Source organism: Vipera berus (assembly GCF_964194415.1).
Source record: "Vipera berus genome assembly, chromosome: 3".
NCBI classification, from domain to species: Eukaryota; Metazoa; Chordata; class Lepidosauria; order Squamata; family Viperidae; genus Vipera; species Vipera berus.
This window is the reverse complement of record NC_138204.1, coordinates 7,534,067-7,558,725: the sequence shown is the minus strand read 5'-3', so window position 1 is coordinate 7,558,725 and position 24,659 is coordinate 7,534,067. Positions and strand designations below refer to the sequence as shown.

General features: G+C 44.5%; 1 protein-coding gene across 1 annotated transcript in view; it reads right to left on the bottom strand.

Annotated features, from left to right (window-relative positions):
• Positions 1 to 854: 854 nt before the first annotated feature.
• The window catches only part of CHRNA4 (cholinergic receptor nicotinic alpha 4 subunit), a gene marked incomplete at both ends in the record, with an annotated part of 76,992 nt that continues 53,187 nt past the window's right edge, over positions 855 to 24,659 (bottom strand). Inside the window, 2 exons of the mRNA XM_081323758.1 lie at positions 855 to 980; positions 21,905 to 23,282. Of these exons, the coding sequence (XP_081179884.1) occupies positions 855 to 980; positions 21,905 to 23,282 (1,504 nt within the window). The remainder of the gene's footprint in view (positions 981 to 21,904; positions 23,283 to 24,659) is intronic.

The window sequence follows — 24,659 nt, the reverse complement described above, 5'->3', positions numbered from 1 at the left end:
TGTATCAGAGATGCATTTGCTGGACTGTCCCTTTCAAGCTGCAAACAAAGCTTCTTCTGTTGGAGCCTTTCTGTAACTTAAAAGCTTCCTGCAAATTCAGAGTGAGGTCTGCTAGAAGCATCTTAACCTACTACCCTTCTTCCCGATGGATTCGTGTCTATGTACAACTTCGTCACTGCCTATAATCTCATGAGGGAAGGATCTGAAAAACCTTAGCCATGTGACTACTCTGCTCAATGCTTCAGTGGATAGATGAGCTATTCCCTGGACACAACCCAGCAGGGAACCGACCTACAAAATTTATTTTCTCTACTTTCTTCCATTAGTAGAAGGCTGGGATGCTTTTCTCTTGAATCCTCAACTTTTGATCTCCCCCTGCAAAATAATCACAATAATCAACATGCATCACCTCAGTTGGCAACTCACCTTACGTTTAGTGCAAGGCTGAGTGCCCGGGACTTTTAGTTTAGACCCAGCACAGTTCTGGAGAACCTCAACCCGATGCCACTATTTCTTCATGGTTTTATGGGACTCTTGAGTGCCTTTAGGCTTGGAGTTCCTTAAGGGAACCTCACTAGGTTCTCAGGATTATATAGGACAACTAATGCCATCATGCAATTGGAACCAGCCCTTTCCCTCCCACCCCGACCCCCTCAAAGAGATATAGATGATGACCATGGTTTAGGCAAATGACGCAATCTTGGAAGGCAATTCCGGAGCTTCTAGGAAAAAGTCATGCGCTGATGTGATGGTAAATTATGAAGAGCAGCCAGCCCCGAGATGAAAGCTTGGGCTTTCCAGGGTGGACTTAGACCTCCGAACTTAATCCGTTCCTTTTCCAGGCTGGACTGTTCCTAAATCATCCCTGCCAGCCAAGGTGGAAGGAAAAGTCCCACCGTTCCCAGCAAGCAGACTAAGATAAACATCCAGAGGAATATTCTGTCAATGACCATTGCCACATATTTCCAGTCTTCTTTCACCTAGAGAGACAGAGAGAGAGAAAAGGAGAATCAGAAGCAAGACATTCATCAAAGATAAAGGTACTGTCCAGTCATGACTGACTCAAGAGCGTGGTGTTCATCTCTCTTTTGAAGCCGAGGGACCAGCATTGTCCAAAGATGCTTCCGTGGTGGCCGGCATGACTATCTGCCCAGATGCATAGAAAGCTATTACCTTCCCATCAAAGTGGGATCTACTGTTCTGTCCCAGCCCATGTGAGTCCTTGTTATGCTCACAAGGAGAAACCCCTTTTCCAATCAAGCAGGCAGGAACCGCCGGAAAAACCCAAACCCCTCTTTTATTATTCACAGACCTGAGTCAATGTGCAAGGCAAACAAACACTTCACAGAAACTTGATCCTCAACACGAATAGATGGCCTTCAGCAACCAGCACCTCCCACACCTTCCCTTTTATAAGTCAGCCAAGGCGTGCCTTCCTAATGCCTTCTCCTTTGCCTTTGGAGCCACCCCATTGCATTCCTCTGTCCTAGTCGCTTCTTTTGCCGGCGCTTTCGTGCATCCTGGATTTGTCCCAGCTGTGCTTCATCATTGTCCAACTCAGGCTCCCAACACAGCCGTGTCTCAGCCTGAGCGTGAGTAAAGGGGCCAGGCTCCTCGTCCGACTGTAAGTCTTGGAGCTCCTCAGAGCCTTCCTCTGACTCTAATGTCACTCCAGGCCCCTCCTCCTCATCATCTGATTCCTCAGACTCAGCTGTCGGATTCACAGGCTGGTAAGGAATCACAATACCTATTTACTACTCGCATTTGCAGGTTTCTGTACAACTAGGTGAGCAGGAGCTGGAGCAAGGAATAGGAGCAATCCCCCATCCTGCTCCACTCAGTTCTCGAACGCAGGCTGCTGACAAGGCTTTCCTGCTGACAAGGCTCAGTTTCTTTAACCGCTGAGCCGTCATGCCCCTAAGACATTCATAACACGGGAGAAATCGTCGATCAGCTTCTTGCGACAATACTTTCAAAATGTGATGTGATGTGATTGCAAAAAAAAAAAAAAAAGCAAATGCAATGCAGCAATTAATGACTAAATTGGTGGACGAGCGAAATGCTGTGGACATAGCACACTTGGACTTCAGTAAAGCATTTGACTAAGTAGACCACAAGCTACTTCTTGGTAAGATAGAAAAAATGTGAGACAGACAACATGGCCATCGGACGAATTCATAATTGGACCAACCACACTCAACCTGTAGTCCTCAATGGAACTACATCCACATGGAAGGAAGGAAGCAGTGAGGTACCCCAAGGTTCTGTCTTGGGCTCTGTACTCTTCAATATCTTCATAAACGAAGTAGACAAGAGGATAGAAGGGGAACTCATGAAATTTGCAGATGACACCAAGCTGGGGGGGGCATATGCAACACTTTATAGAGGATAGGCTCAAGATCAAAAGGATCTTGATATACTTCAACACCAGACCCCATCAAATAAAATGAAATCCAGTGGTGAAAAAAAGTAAATTTTACACTTAGGCGAGAAAAAACAAACACAGAGGTACATAGGAGGTGTTACCTGGCTCAACAGCAGTAACTGCAAAAGGGATCTGCCCCAGTTGTCCTCTCAGGAAAGTAAGATCCTTGAATCCATTGAGTTGGATCAAAAGAACTTTTACTGAGAGAAACTGGATGCAGTAAAGTCAGGCGGAATCTGAAGATCCCGCGCAAAGCGTAAAGCAACTTGGTTGGTTTCCCAATCCCACCCCCAACCAGTCCACTAGCAACCAATGTGATTTTTTTTTGAGAACACTGAGGTGCTAGGCAGATAGCAGTTCACACTCAGGGCACAACAGCCTTGCAATCTGGCAAAAACTGGCTGAGAAAGAGCCCATCTCATCTTCGAAGACAGTCCCCCTCCCTAATTCCCCAGCGAACAGCAGAAGCAGAAAAATCCCAAGCATGCCATCCCCCGCCCCCTCCTTAGCACAATGGCAGGACACCAGAGTATGACGGTGGACCTGATGGGATCTAGGAATCCTATTGGACAACCACTCAATTATGAGCCAGCCGTGTGCTGCAGCTAGCAAAAAGGCCAATGCAGTCCTAGGTGGCAATAACAGACGGATAGTATCAAGATCACATGAAGGATTAGTGCCGCTATATATTCTTTTTGTAAGACCACACTCGGAGTACTGCATCCAATTTGGGTCACCATGGCATGTTATATAAAAGATGTTGAGACTCTAGAAAAACTGCAGAGAAGAGCAATGAAGATTATTAGGGGGCTGGAGGCTAAAACATATGAAGAACGGTTGTAGGAATTGGGTATATCTAGTTTAATGAAAAGGAGGACTAGGGGGGACATGATAACAGTCTTCCAATATTTGTGGGGCTGTCACAAACAAAGAGGGGGGGTCAGCCTATTCTCCAAAGCCTCTGAAGACAGAACAAGAAGCAACGGATGGAAACCAATCAAGGAGAGAAGCAACCTAGAACTAAGGAGAAACTTCCTGATAGTTAGAACAATTAGTCAGTGGAAGGACTTGCTTCCCAAAGTTGTGAATGCTCCAACACTGGAGGTTTTTAAGAAGAAATTGGACAACCATTTGTCTGAAATGGTATACGGTCTCCTGCCTGAGCAGGGGGTTGGACTAGAAGACCTCCAATGTCCCTTCCAACTCTGCTATTCTGTTCTTCTATTAATTCAGTATCAACTGAAGTGTAATTCAGAAATCATGTCACTGTTCTGGTTTATTCTATTTTGGTTAGACCTGATTTTGAGAAGGTACTATGCCATAAATAATAGTCTTTCAAGATGCATCAGATGAAGTAATACAGGTAGTCCTCGACTTACGACCAGTGGTGGGATTCAGCCGGTTCTTACCACTTCGGCAGAACCGGTAGCTAATTTTTTGTTGCCCAGGCCCAGAATGGACTTCCGGAAGCTGCATCCACACACAGAACCGGTTGTTCACATATTTAAATCCCACCACTGCTTACGACCACAATGGAGCCCAAATTTTGTGTTGCTGAGAGACATTTGCCCCATTTTATGACCATTTTGCCAGAGTTGTTAAATGAATCACTGCCGTTATTAGTAACACAGTTGTTAAGTGGATCTGACTTCCCCCATTGTCTTTGCCCATCAGAAGGTCGCAAAAGGGGATCCCCTGACCCCGGGATGCTGCAACCATCACAAATACGAGTCAGTTGCCAAGCATCCAAATTTGGATCACGTGACCCTGGAGCTGCTGCAACAACGGTCATAAGTGTGGAAAACATGCGTAAGTCAATTTTTGAGGGCCGCTGTTATTTCAAACGGTCACGAAATGCGCTGTTATAAGTTGAGAACTAGCTGTAATGAAAATCTTGGACTTATTGTGGTCATAAGTCAAGGACTACCTTGTCCTGGTGAAGTTTGGGAGCAGGGAGCAAACAAAGTGAGGTCATGTTGCCGTAAGATATTAACAACAGCAACAAACCAATCAGGGTTAGGCAACCTCGGCTCTTTTACGACTCGCGGACTTCAACTCCCAGAATTCCTGAGCCAGCATGGCTCAGCTTGGAAACCTCTCCCTTTCCCCTCAGCGTGGCTGGCTCAGGAATTCTGGGAGTTAAAGTCCACGAGTCATAAAAGAGCCAAGGTTGCTTACCCCTGCGATAGCCAGCCAGGGGCAATGAGCCTCTGCTTAATTTAACACATCTGTGTTACTTAACTTTCCCGAATTACCACAAGCCAATGAAACAGAGCTAATTTTCCCCTTGACTCCCACAGTGATGTTACCATGTCTCTCCTTTGCCCTCTGCATCGTTTGGAGGCTAAGCAACTATTTTTAGAAAGTGGCCTCCAGCTGTTAAAACCTTAAGCTTATGAAATGCGTCGTCTCCGGTTCTCCTCCCAGGATTTGTAAATCAGCAGCAGGCGAAGAGCACGCCGCGGCATTTTTAGCAGGATAACGACTTGCATCACTTGGGAGGCCTGCCCCATCTTAATGTCGCAGGTGTTTTCCCTGGAAGGTGTGGTTATGTTTTAAAAGAAGGAAAAATTGCGTCTTGGTCGTAATTACAGCAAAGGAGGTGCCTGACTGACGACCAAAACTGGGATCCGAATTTCCGTAGCTAAGCAAGCCGGTTGTTGTCACACCCGACTTTTATGGCTTTTTTTGCCGCAATTGTTGAGTGAATCATGCAGCTGGTAAGTGAATCGGGTTTCCCCCACTGACTTTGCTGGGAAAGTCAGTAATGGCAGCTGTTGGCTGGGAAAGTCAGTAATGGCAATCACACGATACTCAGATGCTACAATTGCCCGGCTGCCAAGTGCCCAAATGTTGATTATGTGATTGTGGAATTGTATTGAAGATATAATGACTGGATATCAGGCAATGTTCGCTCGCTCCATTCTGCCTTATTAATTAAATGCTCCCAAGGAAAACACAAATAAGAGAACAAATCCCACTTCCTTGTAGCACTGATGATGTTACCTAGTTGGGTAATGAAATGTCTGCAAGAAAACAACCAAGCGCAGAGCACCAAGGCCTCCTCCTCCTCCTCCTCCTCCTCCTCCTCCTCCTCCTCCTCCTCCTCCTCCTCCTCCTCCCTGCAAGAAAACCACCAAGCTCAGAAAGCACCAAGAGCCCCACAAGTCCTCTCCACCTGCTCTCCGCAAAGCCCACTCTTTTTTTTTTAATCCCATTTATATCCCGCCCTTCTCCGAAGACTCAGGGCGGCTTACAATCTAAGAAGCACAAATCAATGTGCTTAGCAATAGCCTTCATTTTATGCATATGCCTGCTTATTAGGGCTTTCGCCCCCCCCCCCAAGCGGCATTATTACAAAGTCAGCTTATTGCCCCCAACAATCCGGGTCCTCATTTTACCTACCTCGGGAGGATGGAAGGCTGAGTCAACCTTGAGCCTGGTGGGACTCGAACCTGCACTAATTGCAGGCAGCTGGTGTTACTTAAGGAGGCATTAGCCCACTGCTCCACCAAGGCTCTTTTTAGCCCTGATGATGTTATCTAGCTGGGTAATGAAACGTCTGCAAGAAAACAATCAGCCTCAGAGAGCACCAACGACCCATCATATAATTTATTTATTTTTATTTATATCCTGCCTTTATTATTTTTAAAAATAACTCCTTCCTTTATTATTTCTAAAAATAACTCCTCCCTCCCTTATTTTCCCAGAAATAACAACCTTGCGAGGTGGTTTGGACTGAAAGACAGAGAGGAACTTGGCCCAAAGTCACCCAGCCAAATTTTATAGTTAAGGCAGGATTAGAACTCAGCATCTCCTAGTGATTGGCCCAAAGTCACCCAGCCGGCTTTCATGTCTAAGGTGGTACTAGAACTCACCGTCTCCTGGTGATTGGCCCAGGCAGGACTAGAACTCGCCGTCTCCTGATTGCCAGATCAGCACTTTCACCACTGCACCAAACTGGCCCTCCCCTTGTAAGTATCCCATAATTCCCCGTGTTTCACCTCCTGATAATCGAATAATGAAATTCATTATCACCTCATCCCACGGACATTCCAAGAAGTGCTGCTGAATTGTGTGCAAATCCAGCTAACGTAATCCCTTCATGAACTACTTCTAGCCATCTTGTAAAAAACTGTAACGTGAGCACGGCGCTTAAAACCCAGGCAACACTGTTTAAAAACCTTCCCTTTTTAAAAAAATGTCAAATGACTGAGCGATTCTACAGTTGCTACCTATTCGCAGAAAGTGGGTGCTTTTTTTTTTCACAAGCAAATTTGGTATTTGCTGGAGGCCACGAGAGCTCCTATTTCAGACTTCAGCTGTCTAAATCTAAAATGTTGTTGTTAGTTGCGAAGTCGTGTGCGATCCATTGCGACCACATGGACCACGTTCCTCCAGACCTTCCTGTCCTCTACCATCTTATGGAGTCCTTTAAGCTCACGCCTCCTGCTTCAGTGACTCCATCCAGCCACCTCATTCTCTGTCGTCCCCTTCTTCTCTTGCCCTCAACATTTCCCTGCATGAGGCTCTTCTCCAGTGAGTCCTTCCTTCTCATTAGGTGGTCAAAGTATCTGAGTTTCAACTTCAGGATCTGGCCGTCTAGAGAGCAGTCAGGGTTGATCTCCTCAAATCCAAAGTAGCCTACCTCATTTGGGGACAGAATTTTATTTCTCCAGCTTCTCTCCATGTTATTTGGCTTCATCAATCTCCGTATTTTTTTCCCCCGCGAGCCATATTAAATTACTATCAAATGACCTCTGGAGAGCAATTAAAAATCACACTGTAGTTGAAGGGAAAGGAAAAAATCAGATGAGAAAAAAGACAAAGATCCGCTTTGCGTTCACAAGGACAGCTTAAAATTAAATTGGGGATCCACAACAACTCGGTCTTTCTTCACAAACTCGAAGCCGGTGTTTCTCAACCTTGGCAACTTTAAGAAGTATGGACTTCAACTCCCAGAATATCTTGGACAGCTTTGAAGCCCATAGCTCTTAAAGTTGCCAAAGTTGAGAAAAGCTGGCTCAGAGATTTCTCATTCTATCCTACAAAATGGCAGGTTAACTTTTCTCTTGGATGGTCCGCAGGGAGTACCAAGGGGCCTTTTTTCAGGAGGCAACTGGACTTTCTTGTTTTATTCTGAAAACATCTTCAGAGGAAGAAAAAAGAAAGAAAGTCCAGTGGCCTCGTGGAAAAAGCACCTTTGGGACAACCATGGCTTGGATGTGTTGCGGGAAAAGTCTTCATCATGGTTCAGTCCAAGCCGGGGATAAACAACATGGTGACTGCTTTAGGAAGAAGGTTACAGTTTATTGAAGAGGAGAGCCAGACAGAAAGATGGCTCTAGAAAAAAAGAGAGTAAGCACATGTAGGGAGTGGGTTTTTATACCCTCCGGAGCCTTTTGTTTGGAGCTGTTTCCTGTTTCAGGCTTTGCATTTCCTGTGTCACGTATTCTGACCTGATTCTCACGCTAAGTTTACCATTGTTATGTCTAACTGGACTCTCATTCACATGCCGCCCCCCTCCTCCCAGCATCATCTAACTCTAAAAGCAAAAGGGAAAAAGATGGCTACATTTCCATCTGTTGTCAATGCAAACAAAACGTCCGATGTTAGCAGCGTTGACAGGGACTTTTTATCGTTTATGGCGGAGAAGCGATCAAGCCAAGAAATATTGGAGCAGGATTCATATTCTAATGCAGATAAGGTCCTAAAAGTGAATATCAAGATAAAACCGGAAACTTTTCTTCTGGGTCTAACGGAGAAAGAAAACTTGGGGGAAAAATTTGGAATTCTGATTTTATATATGTGGACGGCAACACGACGGCTCTAGGCAGAAAACTGGAAGGGTGCCTCTATTCCCACCGTGGATGAAGGGCTACAAAAGTTGATGGGAGTTAGCGGAGATGGCTAAACTGACTGTATTGATAAAAGAAAATAATGGGCATACTTTTGTTTCTACTTGGAAACCGCTTCTGGACTTTGTGCCCGAGGTGGGGAAAAAAAATGATACTTTGATTTTGGGTTTTACTGATTAGATGGATTTGTTGATATCGAAATGGCTAGCTCATACTACTATAGAAATATAAAAAGTTGAAGTTCGATGTTAATGCCTTATTTTACTGCAACAGAAGGAGACAGAAGTCAATGTCTTTTTTCTTTTTTTCCTTTTCGTTTACTTTTGTTCCCTACTATTTGCTTTTGTGTTTTCGTATTTCATAAGTTAATAAAATAAAAACATTTAAATCTGTAACTTTGAGCACTCACTAAATGAGTAGTTGTAAGTTGAGGACCACCTCTCTCTCTCTCTCTCTCTCTCTCTCTCTCTCTCTCTTTATATATATATATATATATATATATATATATATATATATATATATATATATATATATATATATATATATATCACACTATCTGAATATTGTTTCCAAGCTCTTCCTAGTTGCTCTACTGAGTCAGATATTAGTAGATACTAGTCAGATACTAGTAGCCAAATAAAACTAGTTTAAATCTAGAAGCCTAGGGACATTTGGGTTGGGAACTGTAAAAAACTGCAGCTCACTGAGTACCTGGGAAATTTAATTTGCATGAGAACATTTTTGGACTAGTTACTTTCCAGCTTTATTGTTTAGCCAAAAAAATAAAAATAAAAATCAATTCTTTACTTAAAGGAGCCTTTAATAAGCACACTTTTCCCCTACGGCAGCTATATTTCAGTGGTATACTAACTGGGAGCGCGAAGAGATCGTTTGTTAAACACATTAAAGGTTTCCAGATCAATTTTTTTTTAAAATGCCTTTTTATTTGCAAGTCCGTTTTGCAAAATTGATTGGGAATCAGGGCTAAGGGATGAGAGGGAAAAGGGCGAATTCCCAAATTTCGAAAAAAAAGAAAAAAAAAGTACACGCAGGGAAAGGGGCAGGAGTTTATTTGGGCCCCTAAGAGATTGGAGCAAGCTTGAAAAATAAAGTCTATGCGCAGAAGATGAGGGGTGGAAGGTTATAAAGAAAGAAAGGGTGAGCTTTCCTCCTCCGTTAATTCAAATCAACACTTAAGTGAAGCAACCAAAAGTTCTTCTCTTCCCAGAATTAATGCTGCCCAAGGACTTGCTATTTAGAAGAGAATTTAGAAGAGATTATCTGCAGCTCCGGGTGGTTGCTCTCTGAACTTCGTTGTTTCCTTGCGGATGTTTCATTACCCCATTTGTAGCATCCACAGTGTTAGACAGGAGCAGGGTTTGATCTCTGCTTATAATAATAATGAAGTTGGAAGGGACCTTGGAGGTCATCTAGTCCAACCCCCTGCTCGGGCAGGAAACCCTATACCCAGGGCTTTTTTTCTCATAGAACGCTCAGAACGGAGTTCCGGCACCTTTTTTGGATGGAACCTTGTAGGGTAGGCAAGGTGAGTTATATGACATGTGTGAGTTCCGGCACCTTTTTCTTTTACAAAAAAAGCACTGCCTATACCATTTCAGACAAATGTCTGTCCAGTCTCTCCTTAAAAACTTCCAGTTTTGGAGCATTCACCGCTTCTGGAGGCAGGTTGTTCCACTGGTTAATTGTTCTAACTGTCAGGAAATTCCTCCTTAGTTCCAGGTTGCTCCTCTCCTTGATTAGCTTCCATCCGTTGCTTCTTCTCTTGCCTTCAGGTCCTTTGGAGAACAGCTTGACTCCCTCTTCTTTGGGGCAGCCCCTGGGATATTGGAACACTCCTATCATGTCACCCCTCGTCCTTCTCTTCGTTAAACTAGACATACCCAATTCCTGCAATCGTTCCTTATATGTTTTAGCCTCCAGTCCCCTAATCATCTTTGTTGCTCTTCTCTTTACTCTTTCTAGAGTCTCAACATCTTTTTCACATCGTGGTGACCAAAATTAATGCAGTATTCCAAGTGTGGCCTTACCAAGGTATTGTAAAGTGGTCTTAACACTTCTTGTAATCTTGATTCTATCCTTCTGTTAATGCAGCCACTATATACTAGTGGCTTGCCCTGTCAGTGTTGGCTGGTTACTGGGAAAGAGGCATTTTGGTCTTTTGTTTCTTTTTTAGCATTTTATTGCCTCTTTTGAATGGTTATGTCAATGTGCATCTCTACATGCCTGTTGACGGCTCATTTGTCTGAGTGCCAGATTTCCAGGAATTCTCTAGCAGCTCTCCTTCCCAGCAATCAACACCCAGATAAGCAGAGATTAGCGCTAGGATTAATAACAGACCAACAATCAAGCAGTAAATAATACCCCAATCAAGGAATTATCAGCTCACACAAACAGCCAAACAATAAACAACCGCTTAATCGAACTACCAGGAGAAAACAACACCCACCCACACTGACTGGGCAAGCTCTGGTATATAAACAGAGAGGAAATCTCACACTCTTCTAACACTGATGATGTTACCTACTTGGGTAATGAGACGTCTGCAGGGAAACACCCAAGCTCAGAGAGCACCCAGGACCCCACAGTTCTCCTCCTCCTCCTCCTCCTCCTCCTCCTCCTCCTCCTCCTCCACCTCCTCCTCCTCCACCTCCTCCTCCTCCTCCACCTCCTCCTCCTCCTCCTCCTCCTCCACCTCCTCCTCCTCCTCCTCCTCCTCCTCCACCTCCTCCTCCTCCTCCTCCAATATGCTCACTCGTTTTTTTACTACCTTGTAATCCCTTAATTTGGGATAGATTCGGGTGACTGGATGTAGCTGAGCATTTGCTGGCCGGATGCCCTTCCTGATGCCTATGCAGAGGTCACAGCAGATGATTTTTCTTTGCACCTGTGCTGCTAAAGCTATAAGTGAAGTCGCAATGCAAAAGGATTCCCTTCGCTCTTAAGAACAGAACAAAATGGGGATCAGTGAATTGTTTCACTTCTTCTGATGCTGAGAGTCCTCAATTTGCCACCATTTGTTGACTGTTCAAAGTTTCAGTGGCACAGGAAAAAAGGGACTTACGACCGGTGTTCGTACTTACAGCCATCTCCATTTCCTAAAGGTCATGTGATCAAAATTTGGGTAATTGGCAACTGGCATGTATTTATGACTGTCCCTGGGTCATGGGATCGCCATCTGTAACCTTCCCAGCCGGCTTCCAACAAGCAAAGTCAATGGAGTGTGGGAAGAATCCAGAGAAATAAATATTTTGGGATGTATTTAAAAGGCAGAATATATTTCCCCAAAGGAATAATGGAGAAGATCTTTTTAAAAAGACAGAAACCAGCCCAGCCCCTCTCCCGCAAGCAGAAAATTTAGCAGAGGCCAGCTTTTAGAAATGCAGATGTAATAATCCATTCAGGAAGGTTGGTGCCTTCCAGCTAGAAACTGAAGAGATTAGGAAGACAAAGACCCTTAAAATCTACATACCTATCCAAACTCGAAGACTGGACATAATAGGATTGACCCACCAATACCAAAAGGACACACTCAGATTCAGATCAAAGTACATGACACAGGAAATACAAAGCCTCAAACAGGAACAGGAAACAACCTCAAGAGCCCCAGAAGGTATAAAAGCCCACCACTTCCTGCTCTATGTGGTCACTTTTTTCTCAGAGCCATCTTTGTATCTGGCTCTCCTCTTCAATAAACTACAATCTTTTTTTCTAAAGCAGTCTCCATTTTGATTATTCCCAGCTTGGACTGGACCCTGATGAAGATTTTTTTTCTTTCAACAAGAGGAAGCCGGATTCGCTTAATGACCTCATGATTCACTTAACAACTACACTGATTCTCTTAACAGCTGTGATAAGAAAGGCTGTAAAAATGGGGGGGCAAAACTCACCTAACAACTTTCTGGCTTAGCAACAGAAATTTTGGACTTAACTTTGGTCCGAAAAGTCACATACAGAACCCGTATATGTTTCTCTCACAATATTTTAAGTTCCAGTGGTATTCCACAGCCTCACTTCACTGCCTACTCGTGATCTCCCAAAAAGGATTTTGTACAGATAATCTAGTAGTTCTACAGAAGCTTTTCCTGGATTTTGCAAAAGGCAGAGAGGGCTGCAAAGAGGGGATTATTAGAAGGCTATTAAAAGCCTAGGAAGGATTAAAGAGAATTATTCCAGCAAAGAGGAATAGCGGTGGCTATCAGGGTGATACTAAGCCACCCACAGAGGCCTATTAAAAACACAGCAATAATATATTCTTTTATTATACAGTCCCCGGGTTCTATAAAATCAGGCAGAATAAAATGCAATACTAATAGTAATAATCAAGATTTTAAATACGAGTAGAGCCGTACACTTACACACCAGCCAGCTAGAAAATAATCAACACCTGAAATTAAAATACCACTTTACAATGCCTTGGTAAGGCCACACCTGGAATACTGCATCCAGTTTTGGTCACCACGATGTAAAAAAGATGTCGAGACTCTAGAAAGAGTACAGAGAAGAGCAACAAAGATGATTGGGGGACTGGAGGCTAAAACATATAGGGAACGGTTGCTGGAATTGGGTATGTGTAGTTTAATGAAGAGAAGGTTGAGGGGTGACATGATAGCGGTGTTCCAATATCTCAGGGGCTGTCACAAAGCAGAGGGAGCCAAGCTATTCTCCAAAGCACCTGAAAGCAGGACAAGAAGCAATGGATGGAAGCTAGTCAAGGAGAGAAGCAACCTAGAACTAAGGAGAAACTTCCTGACAGTTAGAACAACTAACCAGTGGAACAACCTGCCTCCAGAAGTGGTGAATGCTCCAACACTGGAAGTTTTTAAGAAGAGACTGGACAGCCATTTGTCTGAAATGGTATAGGGTTTCTTGCCTTAGCAGGGGGTTGGACTAGATGACCTCCAAGGTCCCTTCCAACTTATTATTATTATTATTATTAAAAGACAGGAACTAAGCATACTATCAGGCTTTTGCAAATCTTTGCAGGAGATAAGAAACAAAAACGCCAATAAATAAAAAATACACCTTGCCTTTTTACGATAGCAAATCTCTGGCCCTATTCCACCCATAGTGACTGCCACAAGCTTTTTAAAGTTCAGGTTTCATCCCTAAATCACCTCTGAGTTTCGTTTCAAGCTCTTCAACTAAATCAAGAAACAAACAACACCCCAATCAAGAAACTACCAACTCAAGACAAGGAAGCTAACCGTAAAAAACAACAGTCCAACCTAGCAACCATCAAGTCCATTCTCACCACTCCTTACAAGCACTGATGATGTTACCTAGTTTGGTAATGAAACGTCCGCAGGAAAAACAACCAAGCTCAGAAAGCACCAAGGACCCCACAGTTCAACCCTGAGCTACAAATATTCTCTTCTATCTTCAGCTAAAGCCTTTCTCCACTCGGATCCGCCATAAGGCCGGGAGATTTTTGTCAAAAAATCATAGAGGCCATCCAGTCTGACTTTCTGATCAGTGACGGATGGATTCTTCAGAGTAGCGTTTTTCAAACGGATTGCCAGGAAATTTTAATGGGACTCTGTGAAAGACCAGGAGGAAAATGTTCTCTTGAATGCATCGCTTTTTTAAAATCACTACAACTTTGAGAAAGGGGTTGGACTAGAAGACCTCCAAGGTCCCTTCCAACTCTATTATTCTGATTTTCTTGATTGGGGTTCCAAGATTTTTTTTGGGGGGGGGGGCTAATTAACAAGCTCCAAAGCCTAAAAAAGGTGAAAACTCTCTGCACTAAATCATCCAGTGTCTGTTTAAAGACCTGTAATGAAGGAAAACTCATCGCTTCATGTGGAAGCTTGTTCAATACCTGACAGACCATACAGATCACGGGTGTCAAACCGCCGGCCTGCGGGCCGGTTTTATCATACGGAGGCCGAGCCCGCCCCACCTCCATCAACGCCCCAAAAGTCACGACGCGTCACATGAGGCGGCAGGTTTTGACCCCCGCGATATAGATAGTCCTTCCTTAACAACCCAAGTTGGGACCGACAACGCTACGCAATGTGCTCGTTGAGCAAGACATCACGTGACTGTAATTTGCAATTTCGTTGCTGGCTGTCAGGTGAAAGAAGCCAGGCGTCACGACAAGAGTTCAAAAGTACTCCAAGCTGACTTCATGCCAGCTCTACAGGTAGTCCTTGACTTAACGGGCATGATGGAGCCCAACATTTCTGTTGCTAAGCGAGACAGGTGTCAAATGAGTCTTGCTCCATTTTGCGAGCTTTCGGGCCACAGTTCTCACATTAGTCACACCGTTGTTAAGTGAATCAGGCTTCCCCATTGATGCTGTGGGTCAGAAGTTCGCAAAAGGTGACCACGTGACCCCAGGACAGTGCAACCATCATAAGTATGAGTCAGTTGCCAAGCATCCAAATTTTGATCCAGTGACCACGGGAATGCTACAATTGTTGTAAGTGTGAAAAAATGATCATTAAGTCACATTTTTCAGTGGTGTTGCAACTTCAGCTGGTCCCTAAGTGAGGACTACCTGTATACAACAATCTGAACTACTAACGGTCAAGGCTGCCCCAAAGAATCCTTGATGTCAGAATAACAGAGTTGGAAGGGACCTTAGAGGTCTTCTAGTCCAGCCCCCTGCTCAAGCAGAAGAACCTATACCATTCTGGAAAAAATGGCAGTCCCGTCTCTTCTTAAAAACCTCCAGTATTGGTGCACTTGCAACTTCTGGAGACAAGTCGTTCCACCTTTTTTTTGGGTATCCAACCCACCAATGCACTAGCCAGCAACATAGCTCTTCTCTAACGTGCTCCAATTTGTCCTTTCGGAATTCTGATCTGGATTCTTATCTCCTCTTAATGTACTCCAAAGTCGCATTTTTCTTGTTAGCAGCATTTAAGTTCATATTAAACTAGTGAGTCAGCTACAACCAGTTAAGGTGTTGACCTAGAAAACAGGAAATTGTAAGTTCTAGTCTTGCCTTAGGTATGAAAGCCAACTGGGTGACTTTGAGTCAATCACCAGGAGATGGTGAGTTCTAGTCTTGCCTTAGGTATGAAAGCCGACTGGGTGACTGAGTCAATCACCAGGAAATGGTGAGTTCTTGTCCTGCCTTAGACATGAAAACCAGCTGGGTGACTTTGAGACAATGACTGGGAGGCGTTGAGTTCTAGTCCCGCCTTAGGCATGAAAGCCATCTGGATGACTTTGAGTCAATCACCAGGAGATTGTGAGTTCTAGTCCAGACTTAGGCAAGAAAAGTGACTGGGTGACTTTGAGCGAATCATTCTCTCTCAGTCCTCATAGGACTGTTGTTGTGAGGAAAATAGGAGTGGAACAACCTGCCTCCAGAAGTTGTGGATGCTCCAACACTGGAAGTCCCATGTTACACCTTTGCTCCGCGAGCTACATTGGTTACCAGTTGTCTTCCGGGTGAGGTTCAAGGTCTTAGTGATGGTTTTTAAGTCCCTACATGGCATGGGTCCGGAATACCTCGGGGACCACCTGCTGCCGGCGTCAACTCCCCTCCGCCCTGTGCGTTCCCACAGAGAGGGCCTCCTCAGGGTGCCTCCAGTCAGAGAATGCCGGCTGGTGGCCCCCAGGGGGAGGGCCTTCTCTGTGGGCGCCCCAGCTTTGTGGAATCAACTGCCGGTGGAGCTCCGGATGTCACCGGATCTCCGCTCCTTCCGGCGCGGGTTAAAGACCCACCTGTTTGAACAAGCTGGCCTGGCCTGATGGGGAGTTAATTTGGGTTTTAAATATTGGTATATTTTATTGTTTTATCTTGGGCATTAATTTAATTCTATTTTAACTTTTGTAGTTTTGTATTTTTATCATATGCCCTGTTCACCGCCCTGAGTCCCTCGGGAGAAGGGCGGTATAAAAACTTAATAAAACTAAACTAAAACTAATAAACTAAGTTTTAAAGAAGAGATTGGACAGCCATTTGTCTGAAATGGTATAGGGTTTCCTGCCTGAGCAGGGGGTTAGACTAGAAGACCTCCAAGCTCCCTTTCAACTCTATTATTATTATTGTTGTTGTTGTTGTTATTTCATTGGAAATTATTGCCGTTAAGTTCTGCCAGTCATTAAGTGGGCAATCATGTGACCACACCTGATTTAATACCTTTTTTTTTGCAGGGGTCATTGAGAGAACACAGCATTATAAAGCAAGCACCGTGGTCATTAAGTGAACCCATTTTAGTCAATGGAAACTAGACGTAAATACCAGTTTCCAGCAAAAAATGTCATGTGACCACTGGGGATGCTGCAAATGACCATAAATAGGGGCCGGTTGCCAGGTACCCCAAATTAGTGGTGGGATTCAGTCGGTTTTCACCAGTTTGGTAGAACTGGTAGCTAATTTTTTGTTGACTTTGGAAACTGGCAGAAGCCCTAGCCCTTTTTTGCAAGGTCCAGAACGGACCGCCGGAAGTGCGTGGATGCCACTTCCGGAAGTCCCAGAATGGACTTCCGGAAGTGGCATCCGTGCAGAGAACCGGTTGTTCAGGCATTTGAATCCCACCACTGCCCCAAATGAGATCACATGACCACAGGGGGAAGGAGGCGGCAGTTGGAACTTTGTGTCCAGATCATAAGTACTTTTTTTGAGTGAATTGTAAGCGTCTGCCAACCCAGAACTGTTCTCTAATTTACAAAATGTGTCACTCACATAATAGTGTGTGTGTGTGTGTGTGTGTGTGTGTTTGCGTGTGTCATTCAACTTAACGAAGAGTCTGTATTAAACCTATGTATAAAAAGTACAAACTGACAGACTTACACAAAAATGCTCATGAAAGTAACATAGAAATACAGTTAATCCCCCATGCTGGCTGGAGAATTCTGGGAGTTGATGTCCAGATATTGTGAAGTAACCAAGGTTGAGAAACAGGGGTTTATACAACTCCCTTCCTTCCTTCCTTCCTTCCTTCCTTCCTTCCTTCCTTCCTTCCTTCCTTCCTTCCTTCCTTCCTCCCTTCCCTCATTTTTCTCCTTCCTTCCTTCCTTCCTTCTCCCATCTCCCTCCTTTCCTTCCTTCCTTCCTTCCTTCCTTCCTTCCTTCCTTCCTTCCTTCCTTCTTCCCTTCCCTCATTTTTCTCCTTCCATCCTTTCCTTCCTTCTCCCATCTCCCTCCTTTCCTTCCTTCCTTCCTTCCTTCCTTCCTTCCTTCCTTCCTTCCTTCCTTCCTTCCTTCCTTCCTTCCTTCCTTCCTTCCTCCCTTCCCTCATTTTTCTCCTTCCATCCTTTCCTTCCTTCTCCCATCTCCCTCCTTTCCTTCCTTCGTTCCTTCGTTCCTTCGTTCCTTCTTTCCTTCCTTCCTTCCTCTCTTATCTCTCCTTCCTTCCCCATCTTTCTCTTTTCACCCCTTTCCTTCCTTCCTTCCTTCCTTCCTTTCTTCCTCCCTCTCTTATCTCTCTCCTTCCTTCCCCATCTTTCTCCTTTCACCCCTTTCCTTCCTTTTCTCATCTTCCTTCCTTCCTTCCTTCCATCCTTATTTCCTCCTTTCTCTCATCTCCCTCCCTCCCTATTTCTCCTTCCCATGTCGTCTCTCTCTTTCTCTCTCTCTCTCTTTCTCTCTTTCTCTCTTTTTTACCAAGACTTCACAGGGTGGTACAGCACCACCCCAACAGAGTTTTTGTTGAAGCTCAAACTCGAAAGATCAGATTTCGAGGCATCTGTTCCACCTCAGTTAAATGAAAGGGTTTTGAACTACAGTATCTCCCTCCAGCTCATGATCAGGGGTCGGTCTGACTCCCCTGCACATCACTTGCTTGGCTTTCCTAAATTTTGAAATGCCTTTTTATCATCTCCTCCTCCTCCTCCTCCTCCTCCTCCTCCTCCTCCTCCTCCTCCTCCTCCTCCTCCTCCTCCTCCTCCTCCTCTCCACCTGCCAGAAATCGTGAAAGCCTGCTGTCCCCTCATCCCTTGCATTTTCCATTGCTGCATCGCTCTTTTCAAATTCCAGAGTCATTTTTGTAAATTGTAGACACAAGGCATCATCAGGCTGCCTGGTCTTGTCTTGTCCGTAGCTTATCTAGTAAGACAAATCCAATTAAACTCTTTAGCAAATGAGTGGTGAAACCTGGCATTTTTGATCCCTTCTTGGGCTTTTGTTGGCCACTTACACGGGCCAGTCTCTCTGCTTCAATATCTCAGTTTTATGGACAAATTATTAGACCCAGCCGTGTTTGATACTCACTCCCTTGAGAAGATGTACTAGTAGCGACAGGAACCATTAAAATGCCCTGGTTTACTACGCAGACAGACTGTAACCTGTGATGTTCAATTCTCATGCCAATCCCATGTGAGTCTATAGGTATTACCCACCTAAATGTAGTCCTCAACTTACAACAGTTTGTTTCAAGATCGTTCGAAATTACAACGGCATGGAAAAAGTGACTTAGGATGGTTTTCTCCACTTGCAGTATCCTTGCAGTATCCCCGTGGTCACATGATCGAAATTTAGACACTTGGCAATTGGCATGTAAGTATGACACTGGCAATATCCCGGGGTCAACAATTTCTGAAGGCAAGCTATCCCATTGATTGATTGGTTTCAACCAATTGGGAAATTTCTCCTTAGTTCTGGGTTGCTGCTCTCCTTGGTTAGTTTCCATCCGTTGCTTCTTGTCTTCCAAAGCACCAAAAGGCAAGACAAGAAACAACGGTTGGGAACTAACCAAGGAGAGAAACAACCTAGAACTAAGGAGAAACTTCCTAATGGTGAGAGCAATCAACCAAGAGAACAATTTGCTTTCAGAAATTGTAGGGGGCTTCATCACAGGAGGCTTTCAAAAAAAGAGACTGGCCAATCATTTGTCTGAAATGGAACAGGGTCACTTCCTCGAGCAGGGGGTTGGACTAGAAGAGGTCCCTCCCAACTGCATTATTCTATGTTCTAAGTGTATACCCACTTCACGGTCTGTTCCAGTTATTCCCCTCTGGGAGGAGGTTTCGAAGTACTTATAGCAGAACTACAAATCCTGTAACACTTTTGTTCCTTATGCCATCTGTCTTGTAAATTTGCAGGATTCTTTTTTCCCCCGCCATGTATATTTATACACTCGAACTACAGTGTGATGTTTCTCTGTGTTGTAACTGGGTGTGTATGTGGGTATATGCGTAATGATATTTTTTGACAGCTGAATGCAACAAAATTTCATTTTAATGTATGCTGATTAGTGTACATTTAAAGTGACAATAAAGTTTCTATTCTGTTCTGTTCTGTTCTGTTCTGTCTGTCCTATTCCATTCCATATTTTCTATTCTATTCTATTCTATTCTATTCTATTCTATTCTATTCTATTCTATTCTATTCTATTCTATTCTATTCTATTCTATTCTATTCTATTCTATTCTATTCTATTCTATTCTATTCTATTCTATTCTATTCTTCCCTTTTGCAACCTTCTGACAAGCAAAGTCAATGGGGAAGCCAGATTCATTTAACAAACATGTTACTAACTTAACAACTGCAATAATTCACTTAACAACCGTGGCAAGAAAGGTCATAAGATGGGGCAAAATTCCCTTAACAACTGTCTTGCTTAGCAATGGAAATTGTGGGCTCCGTTGTGGTCATACCTCGAGGGCTACCTGTACTCAGCTTTCAGAGTGCTCTAACGATCTTTTTCTAGCCTCTCCTGGCACTTTTCTCCTGCTGAAAACGTCGTGGCAGAGCGGAGCCTCTTACATTTAGAGCCAGGAAATATATCTAGACCCCCGAGGCATTGCAAGGGTCAGTTTCAGCAGCTGGAAAAACCAGGAGATCAGCAAGAAAACCGAGCAGGGCGCAAAGCTAGAAAAAAAAAATGAATTAGAAGAAGGAGGAGGCGAAGAGGTCCTTGGGCCAGGAGGCCAACATCAGCAAGGAAGCTGGTTCAGAAGGTTAAGGTAGCAGCCCCGTTGCCTTGCTTCCAGCAGAAAGGGCAAAAGGCATCTGAAAGGGCAGGCAGACGGTACCCCACCGTCTTTGTATCACCTGCTGCCTTCGTGCTTCCAACGATCTACCCTCATCCTGCTTCCTAAGAAATCCTCCACAGAAGATCTGTAAGTTTTGCAGGTCAGAAGGAGGGCTGAGAAGATAGCTGGGGACCTTCACGTCCTGGACATAACCTGCTTCATCTCCTCCCCTCAGGATGGCGCTACACAGGGCATTGCAGGCAGGCCAAAACAACTCGATACAGGCACAGGTTCTTCCCTTGCCCCCTCGCTCTGCTGGATATCTAATTCTCGAAGATCTGTGTAACATCTGTACATCTTATTTACCCATGGTGTATGGTGGTAGCATTATCACTTATCCTTCTTCTTTGCCTTCTTTATTTCCCTCCTCCTGTTTGCTATTATTATGTTGGTTATTATTATTCGCTCTGTTGCTTTGCGTGCACACTGAGAGTTTCTGTGTTAAACCTATGCATAAAAGGTACAGACAGACTCACATCAAATGTGCATGGAAGTGCCGAGCAAGCTAGTGCAGAAATACAATTAATCAGCCATGCTGGCTGGGGAATTCTGGGAGTTGACGTCCAGGTATCTTAAAGTTGCCAAGGTTGAGAAATACTGGTTTATACAGCTTCCTTCCTTCCTTCCTTCCTTCCTTCCTTCCTTCCTTCCTTCCTTCCTTCCTTCCTTCCTTCCTTCCTTCCTTCCTCTTTCTTTCTTTCTTTCTTTCTTTCTTTCTTTCTTTCTTTCTTTCCTTTCTTTCTTTCTCTCTCTCTCTCTCTTCTCTAATTTATATACTGCCCATCTCACTATCACATGACTCTTATATAAGTTTGTTTGTTTCATCATTTGACTAATTGCTGCGGGGGTCTTGTGTACACATCCCCACATTGCCATAATTTCTTTGGGGACCAAATTTGAGCACAGAGAACACATGCACACACACACACACACACACACACACACACACACGACAGGATTGTGTACAACAGTTCTACCACCAAAATTCATCTCCTGAAATGCATCATTCCCAACTCGGAAACTGCTGCAATTAACCAGAGTTAGAAAAACTCGTTTGCCCCCTTTCCCGCCCCGCCCCTGAACATAACTTAATTTTATGTTTTGCGTTTCTCCTGAGACATGAATTCTACAAGCGCTATTAAATGGTATCAAAGGCCCCATCCATTCAGTTTTTGGCTTGCAAGGAGCCAGCGACGAGGGGGGAAAGGATATTTGAGGGAACACCTGCTGCCAGCATCAAGTTCCCTTCGTCCTGTGCGCTCCCACAGGGAGGGCCTTTTCAGGGTGCCGCCGGCAAAGGATTGCCGGCGGGCAACACCCACGGGGAGGGCCTTCTCTGTGGGCACGCCTGCCCTCTGGAACCAGTTACCCGTAGAGCTTAGGACTGCCCCTGATTTTCGTTCGTTCCGCCGGGACCTGAAGACCTGGCTCTTTGAGCTTTCCGGCCAGGACTGAGGATTTTTAAATTTTTTAACTTATTGTAATTGGGTTTTTAATCAGAGTTATAGGGGTTTTAGATTTTAATTAAGGAAAATTTAATCTATTTTAATTGCTATTAATTTTTTGTATTGTAATGTTGTTTTAATTGCCTTGTGAACCGCCCTGGGTCCTACGGGAGAAGGGCGGTATATAAGTTTAATAAATAATAATAATAATTTTTACTTACTGAAAAATCAGCATCTTCTGCTCTCAAATGGTCCGCGATATAATGCACGCCTTCCACGGCTAACTTCAAGGCAGGTGACATCAGCAAAAACTGTTGCTCTTTAAGAGTTTTGCTCCCTTCTCCCGACGTGCTGGCTGACTCCTTCTTTTTACATTTACACTTACAGTGGGTGGCTTTGACTTTGGGCTGGTCCACACTCAGATAGCACTGTGGGGACGCTGATGACCCACCTGATTGGCCATTGGTCTGGGATGCTTCTTCTTGCAAGTAGCAATACTGGATGCTCTTGGATCGGTAACGTACGGTGCCTTCTTCTGCTTTTCCTGGACTGCTGTACATCTGCTGGACACTTAGGGATCTGCCTTTGCCAATTGAGCTCGACTGAAGGTCTCCGAGGGGGTGACTGGGAGGTTGAAGGGAGGTGCAACTGGCTCGGATGGGTTCTGGGCACAGCATTGAATACTGGCCCGAGGGCGACTTACACACCGGCTGAGGACTTTTTTGGTCCTCGAGATGGGTTCCAAAGGACGATGTAGGGGACTGCTCATTGCTCTGAGGGCTGTTGGAGGACGAGGTGATAAAGTTGGGCTCCGCTTCCATCTCCGACCAAAACGGCTGCGAGTTGGCTATTTTGTGCATGGATTCTATGAGTTTCTTGCAGTTGTCCTTGACCGTCGAAGGGCGTTTCATGAAGAGAAGACGTGGGACGACGTCAAGGAAAACCCGTCGCACCCAAGCGGGCATGGTGTGGGTCCGAGGGGAACGATGGTGGACGTTCAGCACGAAGACGGTGATGATGATGGACAGCGTGACAAAGATCATGGTGAAGAGGAGATACTCTCCAATCAAGGGGATGACCAAAGAGGTCGAGGGGATGATCTCAGTAATGAGAAGAAGGAAGACCGTCAAGGACAGCAGAACAGAGATGCACAGGGTGATCTTCTCCCCACACTCAGAAGGCAAATAGAAGACCAAGACGGTCAAGCACGAGATCAGAAGACAAGGAATAATCAAGTTGATGGTGTAGAACAGAGGGAGACGTCTGATGATGAAGGAATAGGTGATGTCTGGGTAGATCTCCGAACAGCATTCATACTTCTTGATGTTGTAGTTGCCCACAGCATTGATGATCACCCATTCTCCACTCTCCCAGTAGTCCAGCTGATCCACATGGCGATGCATGCTCTCTAAGTCGATTTTGGCCTTGTCATAAGTCCAGGAGCCAAATTTCATGGTGCAGTTCTGCTGGTCAAAGGGGAAGAAGGTGACGTCAATGCTGCAGGAGCTTTTGTAGATGGCGGGAGGCATCCATTTAATCCGACCATCGTAGAAGAGGTGGGCTTTAGTCAGGTGGGTGACTGCAAAATCCCCATCGGCACTGCAGGAGGTAAGGAGAAGAGAAGGCAGAGTGGATTTTTTTTTAATTTTTTTTTTTAGATTTTTCCCAAGCGCCAGAAAGCAAGACAAGAAACAACGGATATATAAATTACTTGTAGTTATTTTAATAAGAGTTAAAGTGCGATAGAACTTAATATTTTATTGTTGTTTGCATATGGTAGACTATGATTGTTTGTATTTTTATACCCTGTATTTCGCTCTGGGAAGTCGGGGAGGGGGGAGGGGGAGGGGAGGGAAGAGTTGGGGAGATTTGGGGAGAGGGGATAGGGTTGGGAGGGGTTTTGTCTTTTAAAAAATGTATTGTAAAACTTTTCAATAAAAAAAAAGAAAGAAACAACGGATGGAAACGAATCAAGGAGAGCAGCAACCCGGAATTAAGGAGAAACTTTTCCTAACAGTGAGGACAATGAAACAGCTTGCCTCCAGAAGTTGTGGGTGCTTTCATCCTTGGAGGTTTTGAAGAAGAGATCGGACAACCATTTGCCTCAAATGGTATAGGGCAGGGGTCTTCAAACTTGGGCCTTTTATGACTTGTGGACTTCAACTCCCAGAATTCCTCAGCCAGCTTGCCTGGCTGAGGAATTCTGGGAGTTGAAGTCCACAAGTCATAAAAGGCCCAAGTTTGAAGACCCCTGGTATAGGGTCTCCTGGTTGGACTAGAAGACCTCCAAGGTCCCTTCCAGCTCTATTCTGATTGACTGGATCGTCAGAAAGAGGATTTCTCGCGTGCTTTGATTTACTTATGACTGACCCAGCAAATAAACAGGCAGACAGGCTGGAAAAAAATGGGCTATGGATGGATAGCTCATTGTTTACATTTCCCTTGCTACCTTCAAGCTGCAGATTGCGTCTCGGTCCAGTCAACATTCTTTACTGAGATATTCATCAAAGCCATAACTATGCTGAATTATCCTCACTGCCACCATCACTTTTAGCTTTTGTGTTTCCAGTGAGTTAAAGCCCTGGCCACATCTTCCCTTAACAGGAGATATATTGGCCAGCTAAAAACAAAAGAGATCAAAACGCTGACTAAGCTGATTGCTAGGGATGCCACGAAATTGGTGGTGATTTTTTTTTCCCCTTGCATCAGAAGCACTGTAATGCTGGGGAAATTTTCATAATTTATTCCCATCCACAGTGAGAAATTACTGCCAAAGCAAAGCACAAACACAAAACACACGCACGCACGCACGCACACGCACACGCACACACTTCAAGTTTCATACAGCCCTAGCTCACAATTATTTTGTTTGTGCTATGTGTGATGTTGGGGCAATTTTTCATAATTTATTCCCATCCACAGTGAGAAATTACTGCCAAAGCAAAGCACAAGCACAAAAGACACACACACACACAC